The sequence below is a fragment of the Schistocerca gregaria genome, chromosome 1 (assembly GCF_023897955.1).
Source record: "Schistocerca gregaria isolate iqSchGreg1 chromosome 1, iqSchGreg1.2, whole genome shotgun sequence".
In the NCBI taxonomy this organism is placed as follows: Eukaryota; Metazoa; Arthropoda; class Insecta; order Orthoptera; family Acrididae; genus Schistocerca; species Schistocerca gregaria.
Window position 1 is genome coordinate 414,681,919 of NC_064920.1, and position 18,720 is coordinate 414,700,638.

At 42.9% G+C, this 18,720-nt stretch overlaps 1 protein-coding gene across 1 annotated transcript in view; it reads left to right on the forward strand.

Moving 5' to 3' along the window:
* Nucleotides 1-2,219: 2,219 nt before the first annotated feature.
* Nucleotides 2,220-18,720, forward strand: part of LOC126351873 (cilia- and flagella-associated protein 251-like) — a 152,523-nt gene continuing 136,022 nt past the window's right edge. Inside the window, exon 1 of the mRNA XM_050002644.1 lies at nt 2,220-2,581. Coding sequence (XP_049858601.1) covers nt 2,220-2,581 — 362 coding nt within the window. The remainder of the gene's footprint in view (nt 2,582-18,720) is intronic.

An 18,720-nucleotide genomic window follows, 5' to 3' on the forward strand; every position in this document is an offset into this window, starting at 1 on the left:
CTGGACATGAACCCTATCGAACATGCCTGGGATATATTGAGAAGGGATGTTCATGGAATACGTGACCCACCAACCACTCTGAGTGATCTACCGAATCGCCGTTGAGGAGTGGGACAATCTGGATCAACAGTGCCTTGATGAACTTGTGGACAGTACGCCACGACGAATACAGGCATGCATCAATGCAAGAGGACGCGCTACTGATAGCGGTGTGTACAGCAATCTGAACCAACAGCTCTGGAGGTCTCGCTGTATGGTGGTACAACATGCAATGTGTGATTTTCAAGAGCAATAAAAAGGGCGGAAATAATTTTTGTGTTGGTCTGCATTCCAATTTTCTGTACAGGTTCCGGAACTCTCGAAACCAAGGTAATGCAAACTGTTTTTTAAAGTGTGTATATATGAAGTATTCCAGGAGTGAAGTTACGGAAGATGTGCTTTTGCAGTATAGGTTGGCTTTCGTGTCTAGGGTATAATGGTTCAGTTGTGCTCCTAGTTCTGGTCTCGACGACCAAAACCGCCTCTGGAGATGTTCAACGCAGCTCTGGATGAAAAGTCAAGAACAAGAAGTTTCATGGAGACTGGTCATGCAAGCCGAAAGATTATCCAGAATCTAAGATGAGTCCAGCGTCCAACATCACTCCCTTCTCCGGTTTGGGCCCTTGAAAAATTGGCTACCATTCCTAGACAGACATGTAGGCACCTGATTTCAGGGGTATGTATCACAGTACAAGGTACTAAAAATAGGCAAAGGATGGACGCACGACGTGTACACTGAGGTGACAGAAGTAACAGGATATCATCTAATACCGTATCGGATCTCGTCTAGACCGGTGCAGTGAAGCAGCTCGCGTGACATGGACACACCAAGTCGTTGGCAGTGTCCTGCAGAAGTATTGGACCTGCTGCCTCTATAACCGACTATTATTGCGAAAGTGCTACCGGTGCAGGATTTTGTGCACGAACTGACCCCTCTCGTATGTCCTATAAATGTTCGATGCGATTCATGCCTGGCGATCTCGCTCGGAATTTTCAGAATATTAATAAAACCAATAGCGAAGAACTGTAGCCAGGTGACATGGCGCATTATCCATAAAAATTCCATTTTTGTCCATGAATTGCTGCAAATGGTCTCCAAGTAGTCGAGGATAACCTTTCCTGTGAGTGGTCGGTTCAGTTTTACCACAAGACCCTATCCATTCCATGTACACACAGCCCACACCATTACGGAGCCACCAACAGCTTGCAAGCTCGCACAGTGCCTTGTTGACAACTTGTGTTTGCTCCACACCCGAACCCTACCATCAGCTCTCACCGACTGAAATCTGGACTCATCCGACAGGCCACCTTTTTTCAATCGTCTAGGCTCCAACCAGTATTGTTATGAGCCCAGGAGAGGCGCTGTGGATGATATACTATTAGTAAAGACAATCTCGTCACTCGTCTGCTGACGTAGCCCATTAACGTCAAATTTCGCTACAGTGTTCTAATGGATTTCTGAGGTTATTGCACGCAGTGTTGCTTGTCTGTTAGCAATGAGAACTTAACAAACGAGAGCAGCGGCGTTGTAAAGTGACTGCGCCAGCCACCGTGTTGTCGGTCGTGAAATGTAATGCCTGACATTTGGTATTCTCGGCACATTCTTGACACAGTGGATCTTGGAATACTGAATTCTCCACAGATTTCTGAAATGGAACGTCTCATGCGTCCAACTTGGACTGCCATTCCACATTCAAAATCTTAATACGTATCGTGCGGCCATAATAACGTCATTCAGATTTTCACATGAATCACCGGAGTGAAAATGAGAGCTCTGCCAATACACTGCCCTTGTAAAGCTTGTGTACGCGATGCTACTGTCATCTGTACATTTGCTTATCCCATGACTTTTGTCACCTCAGTGCATTAATGTCCGATGATAGGTGTCCGGATAGTTGTGTTCAGCGAGTGTATAGTAGCTTACGGAGACTACATACACAATATTTCGTTATTGGCTGCACATTCTTTGCCTGGTTGAGGAGAAGTCAGTCTGCTCAGGCGTAGAATTCCGTATTTGTTTGGGTGATGAGGGAGTGAGGAGCTGTGGGGAAAGAAGACAGGAGAGGAGACGTTCAGGTTTTTAGAGTGCCTCGGATGGCGGTCTTTCAAGGAAGAAGAAACTCGATATAGGGCGTAATGGGAGAGCTTGGCCGGTGGCATAACGGTGCCCGGCCTGGCTGATGGCGGGAAGTATTTGCGATGCAAATGCGGCTGCAGCCGACGGCGGCGCCGACGCAGGGCTTTTGGCTGTACACGACATCACGGCGCGGCGCGGTGCAGGGCTGTTTGTTTTTGGCCGGGTGGCGACACGGGCGCAGGAAATTAATGGAGGCCGTGACAGCCGACGATCGTTACTTGGCCGAGGCCGATCACAGCCTCTGGCGGCGCCGGGCCGCTGTGGCGAAACAAGGGCGCTTTTTGAAACAGCGAGCCACGCTGCAGTCGCGTCCGTGGCGGGGAAGATCGCGCTGGAGGACAGTAAACTACAGCTCTGTGTACCATCGCTTTCGTGTTGGGACAGGTTCTCCCCACCTAATTTACGGTTGGCAAGCACACCGGACAGAAGAATTAGTCACCACACAGGAGACATCACCCTAGTACCGTCTCTACCTTTTAAACAGGTTTTAGTTCAGTGAGGTTGATGATATGCAAATTTCTTGAGGTATAGTGTGCCCAGCTTGAACCAGTCATTGATGATCAGACCACTTACTGCAACATAAGAACCTAGAACTGAAAGTTTTTCCCACAGAACTTGGCGGGCCCAGCGGTAGCGACCGACCGCCGTGTCTTCCTCTGTCAACGGTGTCACTGGAGACAGTACGGGAACACTGATCAGCACAGCATTCTCTCTGCCACTGTCAGTTTCCGCGGCCTGGGGCCGCTGCGCTACTGCTCGGTGAAACATGGCGAGACTGAGGGCATCTCGTACCAGTTCTCCCACCAAGGGAAAATCCCTGGCAATACCGGAAATCGAACCCAGGTCCTCCGCACGGTCGTCAGCCGCGCTGACTACTCAGCTACAGAGGTGAACCACTTAGTACTACCAAACTGCTGCAGATTTCTGTTTCAGAAAGCCCTAGACATTTTCTATGCGATACTGAGATCCAGTGATTCTGCAGACCACTCTATGTGCAGTAGATTGCCCGGAGTTCGTCTTACCGGAAACATGTGACTTCATGCTGGTCTGTTGGGAGCTCGGAGGAAGCAAACTTCCACAACTCGTCACGAACCTGTAGAGAACAGGACAACACTCGGTCATTGATAATGTTGAAATGAACGTTCTGGTCCATTTTCATGGTAACCTGAATGCGTGGTTCCAAATATGGGACGAAAAACAATCCCCAAAACATCACTGAACTGCATCTATGAGAGTACCCTGAAATCCGCAGTTAAGTGCTTGGCAGAGGGTCTATGGAACCACCTTTAAGCTACCTTTCTGCCATTCCACTCTCTAACAGTGCGCGGGAAAAACGAACGCTTAAATCTTTCCGTGTGAGCTCTTATATCTCTTATTTTATTATGATGATCATTTTTCCTTATGTGTAGCGAAAGCAGAAAAAAAATTCACACTCTGAGGCGAAATTTGGTGACAAAGTTCATGAGAAGGGCCTGCCGCAGCGGAAAACTGCTTTGTTTTAAAGGCTGCCACCTCAATTCGTCTATCATATCCGTGGCATCCTCTTCCCTATTTCGCGATAATACAAAACGAGCTGCCCTTTTTTGAACTTTTTCCATGTCCTCCGTCAATCCTATCTGATGCGGATTCCACACAGCACAGCACTACTCTAGAAGAGGGCGGACAAGCTTAGTCTAGGAAGCCTCTTTAGAAAATCTGTTCCCTTTTCTAAAGTTCTGACAATAAATCTCAGTCTTTGGCTTGCTTTGCGCACAACATTATCTATGTGATCGTTTCAGTTTAAGTGATTCTTATTTGTCGTAACTAAGTGTTCAACTGATTTTACTGCGTTTAGACTTGTGTGATGCAATGTGTAACTGAAATTTTTAGTGCTCGTGTGGATGACTTCACACTTTACGTGATTTAAAGTTTAATTGCAATTCGTTTTTATCATCTGATGACTTTACATGACGGTAACTGACAGCATCATCCGGAAACATTCGAAGAGGGCTGCTCAAATTGTCTCCTAAATTGTTTATGTAGATCAGGAACAATACAAGACCTATGACACTTCCTTGGGAAACGGAAGATTTTACTCGACTACTTTCCGTTAAGTATTACTATCTCTGGCTCGAACTACTGTATATTCTTCACACACTCCGGCTTAAATGCTTCACTGGGCTGTTGGTGTTCTGGACACCTATGCGTCATTAAAAAAAAAAAGAAAAAAGTACAAATTCGAGACCTTTCGGACCACACTCCATACAGATACGTACTGTCCACGTCTTGTGTTGTTTGGTCCGTTTACGATGTGCAGTCTTATCTGCCCATGTGAGGAGTGACATTGTACCCGAATCCAAATGTCCATTGGATGCAGTTCCCTACGCAATGTCCTCTGCGAAACTGGCTGAGCTGGACCTTCATTCACTAACAGCAGCAGTTCCTGTAGAGTCTGAAACCGATTGTCACCGACACCTCTTGACCGCCTCGGGTCCCTTTCGTTTAGTGTCTTTTTAAGACCACTGTTCTTACGCTTTGTTACTTGGCTGCGAACGGTACACCATTCCTTGTACACGCGTTGGACGGAATGCGTTGATACAGCAACAAATCGGGCAAGTCAATAACGGTATCCTCTTTCAGGGTCTGACTAATATTTTGTGCGGTGCGCTTGGCTTAGTGTTATCTTCATTATCAGTATCAGTTTTGTGATGGAACAGAGTGAACGGAAGTGATTTAGAAGCGGCTGCATCAGTAACTGTAGACCAGCGGTCGGCGAACTCATCAATCAACACAGCCAAATATCACTAGTACAACGATTGAAATTTCTTCTGAGAGCCAGATTTTTTCAACTTAGACTATATAAACAGTCCAGCTACGTTAACCTGCCCACCGCCTATGTTTGACATCAACGTGCAACAATCACTCAAAGACGGAAAATGGCAGAACTAGCAGTGAGGATTTATAAACCGTTTGGGGGGGGGGAGAGGGGGGGGGGGAGAGGGAAGGGGAAAGAGGAATACACTGTTGTCCTCGTCGTAGCACGGAAACGGAGCGATTTATCTGGCGCCCGAAAAGGGCACAATCACTCGATTTCGGACCAAGGCTGAAAACATTTCCGAAACGGCTAAGTTTTTAAAATGTTCATATACCACCGTAGCTAAAGGGACCCGTACATTACAAAATGTGAGTCTATCGTACTCACCTGGCCACCAAACTCTCATGATTTAAACTTAATGGAGCATCTTTGGGAACACCTTGATCAGGCTGTTCACGTCATGAACCATCAACCTAGAAACATAGAGCAGCTGATTACGCAAGTGGATTTGGCATGGCTCCATATCCCTGTCGTTAACACCCAGAACCTCACTATCCACCTGCAAAAGGTGTTTGTTCAAGCTTTTACAAGTGGTTACATTAATGTGACTGGACCGTGTCGGTAGGTTAAGGTTAACTTCATTAGGGGCTCATAATCTCATCTTTGTTAATAACGTCATAATTGTCACTGAGGTGCTATGGCTGAAGACGACCCATTCCAACTGGCATCCATACACGTTTTGTATACTTGTTTCGCCTGTTTTCTTTCGTTCACCTTCTCGATATCTCCAAAACATTGAACATGCCTTTCGCAATATCGATACCACATCATCTTTCACTCAATAGGACTCCATAAAATACTCGTAATGAACTTTATCTAAAGTGTGAAGTCTTAGTTAAGGTACACGTAAGCTGAATGAAATTCGACATAGTAGGTAACGACGATATTATTTGTGTGCAGCTCGTTGGAAAAATACGGGTAACACTAAGCTTCGAGTACTTATTCTGGTCGCCTTGCGCTGGCTGACGTGCTGACTCAGCTCGTACGTGAATCGCACGCGCCGTCGTCACTCGTACAGGCTGACTGAAACTTCGTGGCGCCTGGGGGGTAGGGGGGCTGCATCGAGTGTATTGTAAAGCGTCAGCTGCGGATGAACCTTGGAGGGGGCCAAAGCCTTTCGGACAGAGGCACGCCGAGTGTCCAACCGTAGGGTGGCGGATTTTAGCTGTAATTCTAGTCTCCCTGCAGGGACTCGTACCTGTTGTGACAAAAGTCATGGGATACCTGCTAATACAGTGTCGGACCACCGTTCGCCCTGCAAAGTGCAGCAAATAGAAGTGGCATAGACTCAGTAAGTCGTTGGAAGTCCCATGCAAAAACATTGAGGCGTGCTGCCTCTATAGCAGTCCATAATTGCCAAAGTGCTGCCAGTGAAGGATTTGGTGCACGAACTGACCTCTCGATTATGTCCCAGTCATGTTCGACCAGATTCATATCGGACGACTTTGGTGGCCAAATCATTCGCTCGAACTGTCCAGAATATTCACGAACCAGTGAAGTGGCGCATTCTCATCCATAAAAATTTCATCGTTGTTTGGGAACATTAAGTCCATGAACGGCTGCGAATAGGCCCAAGTAGCCGAACGTAACCATTTCCAGTCAATGAGCCATCCAGTTGAAGCAGAGGATCCAGTCCATTCCATGTAAACACAACCCACACCATTATGGAACCACCATCAACTTGCGCAGACTATGGTTCTACCGATATGACCACGAGTCTAGGAGAACCGCTGCAGACAATATCGTGCTGTTAGCAAAACAACTCCCATCGATTGTCTGCTGCCATAGCCCGCTAACGCCAAATTTCGCCGCTCTGCCCTAACGCGTACATTCATCTCACATTGATTTCTCCTGTTATTTCACGCAGTGCCGCTTGTCTGTTAGCACTGACGATTCTACGGAAACGCCGCTGCTCTGCTGCTAAGTGAAGGCCGTTGGCCACTGCTCTGTCCATGGTGAAAGGTAATACCCGGGATTTGACATTCTCGGCACATTTTAGACACTGTGAATTTCGGAATTTGTTTATTTACTCGTCAAGTTCCTTAGGACCAAATTGAGGAGAAAATTTCCAAGGTCATGGAACGTATAAGTACATGAAATTACAACATAAAAGTAATAACAAATTAAAATAAATGTTTATGAACCCGAGAAAAGTGTTCATAAGTTTAAGTAAACGCAATCAACAATACAATAAGAATCAGCTTAATTTTTCAAGAAACTCCTCGACAGAATAGAAGGAGTGACCCACGAGGAAAGTCTTCTGTTTCAATTTGAAAGCGCGTGGGTTACTGGTAAGATTTTTGAATTCGGATGGTAGCTTATTGAAATGGATGCAGTAGTATACTGCACACCTTTTTGCACAGGAGTTAAGGAAGTCTGATCGAAATGCAGGTTTGATTTCTGCCCAGTATTAACCGAGTGAAAGCTGCTTATTCTGGGGAATAAGCTGATGTTGGAAACAAGAAATAATAGCATTCCGCGTTAAAAAAAGTGTTAATTCCCCTCGTGCGGGTATAATCAAGTTGGAAAGCTGTTCACATGAATCACCCGAGTATAAATGACCTGACTTTTATACCATGTGTAAGGGAGACTGCCGCCGTCTGTATCAGTGCCTATCGTTATCCCGTGACTTTTGTCTCCTCAGTGTACACAGTATGACATGAAGCAAGATGCGTCTTTTTTTGTTTGTGGCCTTAGCATAAATTCCGCTCAGCCAGTTTTTAATACATGGGATGTTACAAAATAAATGTATAATTAGACACACACATATAGGCCCATGAACCACAGAGAATAGCTACACTGATTGTAAACATAGTAATTATATCCTGATATGCCAAGCTCCTAGTAACTTATATGTACGGTGTCTCATATCTTTGATTAACAACGGACGTAAACACACGTGTCTGTCTGCTATTGCAAAAATCTTTCAAACTGGTTTAAAGCAACTGTTACAGTTCGCGAAATCTGTTGGGTTGTAATCTAAGTCACAAGAGTTATTGTAGTCTAGTTAGTTGTAGCATAGATTACACGGCTCCTGTGTATTTGAGTTGAAAAGGGCAACTTCGTCGGCATGGCGAGCTGCTTCACTGTTAAGCGCGGTGCTACAGTTAGCTGTTGCCAACATCCAAGCTACGAACGTGTGCGTAAATGGGCGCGCTATTGAAACTTCCGCTACTGAATCGTCTCAACAAACACCGGTTACTTCAGCAAAACAGCAGTCTTCGGTTTCTACTGATAAGGTCATGTCATCTGAAAAAACTGTCATCATCGACAATGTTCCCAATATCGTTACAAATGACTATGTAAAAATCTATAAGTAATGTTATTTCTGGCCTCAAGATTACGCATTGCCCTCGCGTATCTGGAGGAAATATTTATATTTTTACAAGAACTGTTGAAAATGTAGATAGACTAGTGCAAGAATGTCATTTGTGAGTTAAAGACACAACGACGCCAGTAAGGCGTTTTAAAAGTTCCAGTACACCTGTTTTTTTCCCCTAATGTAACGCTGTAACAGTTAACGAAATATCTAAATGGGGACGTGCACTAGGAAATGTCAGAAGTTTCAACGGGCTCCAGTATTCAGGGATGCTCTCATATAAAATCACTTCGTCGCATTGCTCAACACATATTTGACGACTTAAGCTATACAGATCATCTATGAAGGAAATTGTTTGAGTGTGTATTATCATGGATGACTTGTATGACATCACTCAAAAAGTGTTTGTCATGTTAAAAAAGACTGCTCGCAGTTACGGACTATTCCAGATGGTGAAAGCGAATTTCCTGCTCTCTTACACAATGCTGCTACACGGAAGTCCGTACCACTGGTATAAGAAGCAAGTCCAAAAATTCCTCAGCCTCCAACACCGTCTGGGAAAGAGCAAACTATATCTCACTCTTGTACTACAGTAATAAAAAATCATTAGCGGTACAAGAAGTAATTGATAAAATTCCTCTTCCTCGCTCACGGTCTGGAAAAGAGCAATATACCTCTGATTCTGGCCCTATCGTTTTAGAACTATCATCTAAAAGTACTAAAATACGTCAATATGACTTAGGTTTTAATCCGGTAGAAATACCGTTATTAGTGACTGCTGAAGTGTTGATAGTATTCTTATTAAAACCGGTCAAATGAAACCGTCAATGTCCTATGAAAACTAGCGATTTACATTAATTTAGGGAGACTGACGAATCTGCGTCAGGCGCAGCAGCTGCTACTGACACACTACCTGTATCTGGTGCTACAGAGCAAACCGATGATAGATACGGAATCCGAATGTGGTTCGTCAGTATCAGATTCATCAATAAGAGGTGCGCCACTGGCGAAGATATCCATAAAAATTACCTGATGTCTTCAACAGAATTCAAAGCATGTTTAAAAGCGACAGGATATCGGAAAATAGTACTTCCGGTCGAAGAACAGTACACTAAAGAAGTTTTAGCCTTGCAGCAATTAATTGATAACAACTTACAAAAACCGCAGTAATTGACAACCGTCTTCATCCACAGCGATTTTTAAGTGCGGTTAAAAAGAAACGGCCACTAAATGAGATACGATTTCGTCACTTCCGTGTTCGAGTAAGAACAATGTAGTAGCGTAGATATGCCAGAAGTGAACAGTATGCAACGCAAACGTAATATTGATTATCACTGATGGCAACACCGAATATCAGCCAAACGATTTTGTCTCTTCAAAAACAAATCAAGAACATACAAATAAATTTATAGCGCTCCAGAGCTGCAATATCTATCCTAATGCAGTTTTATTGATTATCACTGATGGCAACACCGAATATAAGCCAAACGATTTTGTTTCTTCAAAACTAATCAAGTGCATACAAATAAATTTACAGCGCTCCAGAGCTGCAACATCTATCCTAATGCAGTTTCGTGCGCAATATCGAATTTACGTTTCTTTCATACAAGAACCATATTGTTAACGACAAAACGTAGGTGTAATCACTAGACTAGAAGCTACAAGATATTTAGTGCAGGAGACACCAAGAAAGGACAACTAACAAATACAATGATTCCGTTATGATCAGCCACCCATCTGACGAAGATACAGTATTTGTAGAAATAGTAAAAAAAATTGCGATTTTTTGCCTTTGGCGTGTAATTAGATATCATAAAACCCATGAAATATGATGCGAAAAAAATTGACATGATAATCTACAATAAAGGAGTTGGTTTAGTAACTGCTATGGATAGCTATGCAAGATATACCATGTGGCTTGATACAGTAACAAACTCCAGAGGGCCGACCGGAGTGACCGAGCGGTTCTAGGCGCTCAGTCCGGAACTACGCGACTGCTACGTTCGCAGGTTCGAATCCTGCCTCGGGCATGGATGTGTGTGATGTCCTTAGGTTAGTTAGGTTTAAGTAGTTCTAAGTTCTAGGGGACTGATGACCACAGCAGTTGAGTCCCATAGTGCTCAGAGCCATTTGAACCATTTGAACCAGAATTGGGCAGCAAAAATTCAAATGGAAACATATACTGAAACTATTATCACAGAATTTGAAGTAGTTCAGTATACAGAACCAGCTCAAGCACAGAATTCTGAGAAAGCGTGCCCATGGTGGACATCTGAATAACCGCAAAAAACCAACGCGATAAGTCAAATTTATTAAAGGGCAAAGGGCAGTGAAGAGTTGGGGGGAAGTATGAAGGTAACAGTATTGTAAAGAGTAGAGGGAATATAGCACAACTCTACAGAAAAACAGTCCAGTCCTGCAAGCAACACTGCAGCTTGACTCCAACAAATATCTTTGTATTGCAGTCTATCGAATCGCATCACGGAAAATCAGAACTAATATCCCCATGACAATGCCAGGGAGAAGTGAGAAGTGACAACACAACAAAAGCCACCTATATGCTCGAATATTTTGTGTCTGAGGACGATCACACTCACGCCACGGGATACCATAAGCTACTAAGATCTTTAACTCTACGATCCAACGGACCGGTAAACATTTAGCTTTTACACAGACAGATATAGAGGAAATAATAAAGAAGTTGTCTGGAAACAAGCCTGCTAGTGAAAATGGTGTCAGTAGTAAGATCCTTTGTCGACTGTATAACGTTTTTCCTAACCACCTTGCCTAAAGAACGGTTGCTTTCTGGGAATGTGGAAAAGAGCTCAAATAGTACCCATTCTCAAACCTGGTGAAGAGAATAGAAAGGGTCCAAATTTCGTGCCATCAGCCATCTGTATTAAACAGACTGTATACGAAGGTAAAATATTGGAAAAGCTATTAATTAACAGAATAATGCACCATGTTTTGTCTAAAGATTTCCTAAACAACGATCAGTATGGATTTACTCTACAGAGAGGGACAGTCGATGCATTGCTGGCTGTTAAGAATTTCGTAGAGGAAAGCATATCAGAAGGACAGTATGCAATAATGATGTGTCTTGAAGTTGAGGGAACTTTTGAAGCAGCTTGGTGACCCAGCATCATTAAAGCGCTACTACATTTTGAATGTCCTAGGAATCTCGCAAAAAAGTATTTCAGTGATGGAACAGCAGTGTTGGCGTTTAACAGCATCAAATTATAAAATAAGGTGAGAAAAGGCTGCCACATGGACATTGCTGTGTTTTTGAGATAATCTGTATAATTTTCTGCTTGCTTTGTAAAAAATGTAAATTTGTGGTAAGGTCTTATGGGACCAAACCACTGAGGTCATTGGTCCCCAAGCTTACACACTACTTAATCTGACAAACTTACTTACGCTAAGGACAACACACCCACCCACCCACCCACACACAAACACAAACACAAACACACAAACACACACACCCACACACCCATGCCCGAGGGATGACTCGACCCTCCGACGGGAGGAGCCGTGCTGTTTAATTTGGATTACACAGTAGACAAAAAACGATAGCATTCGCAGATGACTTAATCGTGTTGACACTGTCATTATTGCTGAGAAGCTCTGCAACAGAGAAATGGAAGAAAATCACAGCTTGGGCCCGAAACAACAAAATCCTTTTTAATGAGCAAAAATCGAATGCAGTGCTGATAAGAAGGCGTAAATACAAAGCAAGAGTTAGTATCGTTCTAAACAATAATATTTTGCAACAAACTGAACAATTAAAAGACTTCAGTGTATTTATTGATTTTAAAGGCACCAGCAACCATGCAGAGAAATTAGTAATCTTACAAGTCTTAGATAAACTAGAGAACTTACGAGAAAAAAAATGTTAAAATGGCAGCTGTAAAAATGCACGGTGGAACTACGCTGGATTCAGTAAATGATTCCAGGAATCATAAATATTTGATAGAAGAGATCAGAAATAAATTTACATAACTGTGTAGAGGAAACGGCATATTAACTTTGAATGGACGAAAGCACATGTAAGAATTCCTGGGGATGAACCAACCAGAAGACAAGCCGCTCGAGAAAACGCAACGGAAAGTTACAACAGATTCCCTTCGCCTGTGGCCAGAAGTAAGTTAAGATGCATTGATAGAAAAATGGGAAATGGAGTGGGCTGAAATTGCAAAATGTGCGATCACAAAAGAATTTTCCCCCCACTGTTCACCATCATCTTTCCATACAGTTAACGCAGCCATCCAATCCTACAGCAATGTTAACCGGGCATGGAAAATTAATGTCTAACTACAGTCGGTTCAGACTAGCTCCGATTACTGCTTGTACGTGTGGAGAATGTGATCAAACAGTGGATCACCTACTATGGGTGTGTCGCGAGCTTAATACAGAGTATTACAGAAAAGGAAGTCAGCTGGCCCGTCGATAAACCAGTTCCATTAAACCTATACATGAATGAATTTCAAAAATTCTGCGATTTAATAACGTTTCCCAGCATATTAATATTTATGTTACTAAAAGTTGTTGAAAAAATGTTTTATCTGGAAACCCTATACTGATAGTACAGAAGTTTACTGTTGTGAATATAATTATTAGTGTATTTTTATCGTGTTCTACTTGTAAACCATGTATAAATTTTCTATTGTGAATACTTTTCATCAATTCTGCTCGTTATAAGTAGACTACGTCTTTATGTATCTTGGTATTTAAATATCTGCTATTACGAATACCGTACTGGAACATGCTGAATAAATGAAATGAAATCAGGGCTTCTCAGGAGGAATGGTGAATATTCAGCGATGTGACTGGAACCTCACTTGATGCAAGAAACTTCATATGGACTTATTCTCTGTTCCGAATGCTTTCCGAGGTGGAATACTTTAAACGTCACTTTTGTGCGTTTTTATTGAGTAACTCGAAAGCGTGGCCTCTAGCAAAAACGTGTCGCAGTACAGAGGTAAACTAATATTATATATCCCACAAGGAGCTCCTACTCCTTTTTATCTAAGTCTGATATTTTCGCGAAGAGTGAGAAAAAATATTGAAAATCTCGCGCAACGCACATTCGCTGTAGCTAATGGACTTTCTGTAGGTCAGTTTGAGGTAGTTTCGCGACGTGTTAGAACAGAAATATTTCATGTCAAATTGTTCGTCTCGACGTCCTCTTTCCTCTACATCTACATTACCACTCTGCAGTTCACTCTGAAGTGCCTGGCAGAGGATTCTGCGAACCAGCTTGACACAGTTTCTGAACTGTTAACACTCTCCAACAGCGCGTGAAAAAAAAATAAATAAATAAATAAATAAAAAATAAAAAAACCACACTGACATCGTTCTGTACGAACTGTAGTAACACATTTTGTTATGACGAAATTTCTCCGTATATAGGATGGCGTCAATGAAGTATTTTCACACTCAGAGGACAACGTTTGTGATTGAAATTTCATGAAAAGACCTCGCCGCAACGTAAAACGCCTTTGTTTTAATGATCGCCATCGTAATTCGCTTATCATGTCCGCGACACTCTCTCCCATATTTCGCGATAATATAAAAGGAGCTTCCCTTTTTTGAACTTCAGGTAAGGGTTCCATACAGCAGAGCAGTATTCTAGGGGAGAACGAGCAAGCGTAGTGTAGCGTGTAGCCAATCCTTTCATTAGATGTGTTCCATCCTCTAAGTGTTCTGTCAACAAAACGTAGTCTTTGGTTATTTATGTGATAGATCTAATTTAGCTTTTTCGTAACTGTAATTCCTAGGTATTTAGTCGAATTGACAGCCTTTAAACCTGAGTGATTTATCATGTAATACAAATTTAAAGGCTTTTTTTTTGTACTCATGTGGATGACCTCACACTTTTCATTATTGTGAGACAATTGCCACTTTTCGCACCATTGAATAGACTACTGTTGTTTGTTGTAGACAAGGACAATGTAGTGAACAATGCAGGAAATAAATGGCAACATACATTAAACCCGCACTTTTTCGGAAACCATTCCGAATAGGACACGCAACCATATGACTTTTTTGCTTCGAATGACATGGCTTGTTTATAATGTGTAAATCCCGTATTCGTATCTGTGGCTAAGTGTGTTCAGCGATGATTACGAAAAACAAGATATATGTTTCCAACAGTGCCTCATAAAAGTAATATACATCTAGAGAAAGTTTTAACTTGTGAAATTGTGAAAAACAAGAACAACAATGGTTTCAAGAATACCTCCTAAAAGAGATATATATACCTGCAGAAAGATTTATCTCCACAGATACTCAACCACCCACACAATGGGTACAAAAAAGCACTGAATGTATATACCATCTGATGATGAGTTGCTAGGCAGCTCGAAACCGGTCATGGTTAAATAAAATACATCTACATAAAAGGTGACTGGTTGCAGTAATTTCTGAAAACCTTTTCACACCACAGTCGCAGTGTTCCACATCCACAATGGATAAAAGTCTCAACTGACAGTTTTATCACATCCCTAAATATTGGCCTTCCCTCCTGCAGCGTCCTGTATATGTTTGTATAGTGACATCACGGCTTGTAAGTAGCGTCTTCGTTCTTGGGGAGCTGTCTACGAAGCACGAAACACTGTAGGAAACTGATCATCGTGTGGTGTTGGAGTAGGCAGCTGAAGACGAAGTGGTGCGTCTCCTCCTCCACACGACAGTCAATCAGTTGTAGCCAATACGCGTGCTGTCTATACCGTCCATGGTTAAAGAGAAGGTGGAATGTGGTGACCGGAATTTTTCTGTGGTATATACGCTCATGGGCCAAAACATTATGACCACCTTCTTAATAGCATGTTTGTCAGTCTTTGGAACGAACTACATCATTTATTCTGCCTACTAATGTGTGTCCTCTCCATTGTACATTACATCTAGATAGTCCCAATTTAGGACAAAGTAAGTGTAATGTGCAGTGGGGGAAGACACATATCAAGGAACAGTATGCAGACATTTTACAACACTACCGTCTCTCAAAAAGACGCAAAATAACCCACACTGCTCTTGCTCTGAGACTGTGGAAAGGCGTTTGTACTCTTCACCAACGTCAACCATGTAGATAAACAACGCTCCATTTGGCGATGATGGAGTGAACCATCAATACGCGTAGTGGCAAAATAAACAAGTGACTGTTGCAGAAACTATTTCATCTGTACCCATCTACTTACTAAAATTACGACAGTGCACCACCAACAGTTGTGAATGTGGAGCAATCGCTACCCCAGACCACATCGCCTGGGAATGCACCGTTAAAAATGATTTTGCACACCAGGATAGGAACGTAATTGGAAATGCAACAGTCAGGAACAAAATGAGGGATGACGAACTGTGGCATATGATCAACTCAATTACAGCTAAGATATTAGGTTATGAACTGGAGGCCTACATGGCTGAGGGACAACCAAGAGGAGGCCGAAAAATCGTAATAACGAGACGCGGCACACCAAAAATCTTCTGGGAGCAATGAGGAGATGAACCTCAGGGAGGATCAGAAAGGACTTCCTGAGACCCTGACAGCCATTACCCAATCTCTACACCTTGGGTGGCGCAGCTGCCCAGACCCTGTGAATCCTTAGCTGCACCTCAGCTCGCTGAGGGCTAACCATCCAGATGATGAGAGATACGGTTTGGTTCTAAACCAAGTACAGTTGTGCAGTGTTGCCGTAGTGCAGCGTTGCCGTAGTGCCAGCCGGGGTGGCCGTGCGGTTCTAGGCGCTACAGTCTGGAACCGAGCGGCGGCTACGGTCGCAGGTTCGAATCCTGCCTCGGGCATGGGTGTGTGTGACGTCCTTAGGTTAGTTAGGTTTAAGTAGTTCTAAGTTCTAGGGGACTGATTACCTCAGCAGTTAAGACCCATAGTGCTCAGAGCCATTTGAACCATTTTTGTTGTAGTAGTGTAGTGCTGTAGTAGTGTAGTCCAGAATTACAAAATTTGTGATCTATCAATGCCACATAGTGTAACAGACCAGTTCTGTGTGCCTTCTGGATTCCGGATGAACAGATATCTGTATGCCTATGATCAAATTGTAGGTGCAGACTTTTTCTTATTTTTTTAAATGTAGTTCTTCTATGTAGATCCCTCCCCCCCCTCTTTTATATCATGATGCTTAGTTATTACTAATAGAACTGTAATTACGTTAAAAGCTTATATGCTTTATTCATGCCAATTCATGTGCAACATTCTGTCTGTTCTTTTATACAGATTACAGAGTAAAAGAAAACACAAAACAAACAAATGAATAACCCCTCCTTCCGTGTCTGCTACGCTTACATACTTTCGTTACCGCGTCACGTGCTCGCAACGCTACCGGGCTGCATTCGACGTCGCGGTGGGCAGTGGTCATAAATTTTGGCTGGTCGGTGAGCCAAGGGTGTATCACGGCCGTGTAGGGATGCTTGCTAGAATGGCTTCGTAACGTCTCGTCCTCAGTTGATACGATGGGCTCATCTCACAGGAGTTCCATGTAAGGAACATTTCATAATTTTTTTGTCCCATGGTGGATAGCACTGTTAGCGGAAGCGTCGACAGTTTCATTGCTTCTGATACCATGGTTTGCTTTACCCTCTCTTGTTATGGCTCTGTAGTTCAGCAGTCCAGTTAAACTGGTACACCAAGTAGCTGCTGGTATGACTGACCGTATGATTCCTCATGAGCAGCAATGCTTGTTGCAAGTCTGTCACCACAGTGAGTCTAACTGTATCTAAGCGATCGGCATAATGAAGGATCTCTGCAAGGATATTATTTTACGATAGAACTTTGACATTTGTCTTTCTGGAAGTGTTTTCTGAATGAGTCAGATAAAGACGCATAAACACCAACCAAATATGCAATAATCGAAATAAGAAAAACAGGCTTATCTATAAAGTGCGCCGAAATGAAAAGGAGGCAACAGTTATTTGTAAAGAAATTTTTATAACAATATTATAATTACTCATGTGGAACAGCTCAACTATACATTAATATACTGATCCGTTTGCGAATCAAAGGAGTGGATGCCTTCAGTGTAGAAGCTCTTGGGTTCCTGACGTGTCCGGTTTTTTACGGTGTCCTGTCCTTCCTTATCACAAGTAAACCTCTAACCTTCCATACATTGTTTTAAGGGGCCACAGAACGAAGCGCTCGGATTAAAAAGTGTGTAACACAGGGATTTAGTATTTCGCCCCCCTGCTGTTCAAGCTGTACATCCAAGAAGTAACTATGGAAATAAAAGAAAGGTACAAGGTGAAAGGTTATCATTGCTATCCTGAATGAAAGCGAAGACGAATTACATGGCGTGCTGAATGGAATGAACAGTTTAATGAGTACAGAATATGGATTGACAGTAAATCTAAGAAAGACGAAAGTAATGAGAAGTAGCAGAAATGAGAACACCGAGAAACTTAACATCAGGATTGATGGTTACGAAGTCAGTGAAGTTAAGGAATTCTGCTGCCTAGGCAGTAAAATAACCAATGACAGACGGAGTAAGGAGGACATCAAAAGCAGACTAGCAGTAGCAAACAGGGCATTCCTGGCCAAAATAAGTCTACTGATATCACACGTAAGCATTAATATGAGGAAGTAATCTCTGAAAATGCACGTTAGGAGCACAGCATTGTAAGGTAAAGAAACATGACTGTGGGAAAACCGGAACAAAAGAGAATCGAAGCATTTGAGATGTGGTGGTACAGTCGAATGTTGAAAATTAGGTGAACTGATAAGGTAAGGAATGAGGAGGTTGTGTGCAGAATCAGAGATGAAAGCAATATGTGGGAAACACTGACGAGGAGCAGGGACAGGATGGTAGGACATAGGTTAAGACATCAGGGAATGACTTACATGGTACTCAAGGGAGCTTTAGAGGGCAAAACTTGTAGAAGAAGACAGATTTGAACACATGAAGTAAATAATTGAGGACTTAAGTTGCAAGTGCTGCTCTGAGATGAATAGGTTGGCACAGGAGAGGAATTCGTGGCGGGCCTCATCAAACCAGTCAGAACACAGACGAGGATAAAAAGAAATTACACGAGTCAAATGAGAGATCGGGGGAGGATGTCCAGGACCTCCACCTGAATTTTTGAAGGACCTGGCGGGCCTTCTTCGCCACAAAGTCTAATATTGCCCATTATAGGACTTGCTCCTGCACTTTTTCTTTACGGCTGCTTTAGCCTCAATTAAGTGTTACAGTACTGCTCAGCATTGGTTGTTGCATCCTGTTGTAGCCAGGCAATGAGTAAAGGTGCCCCTTCATCGAAAAAGAAACTGAGCATCATTTTTATGGCCTTCTAGGAAGACTGGGCTGATTGTCAACGAAGGGAGCAGGGATGCCACCACTCCATGCTCATCCGTTTGGAGGTAGG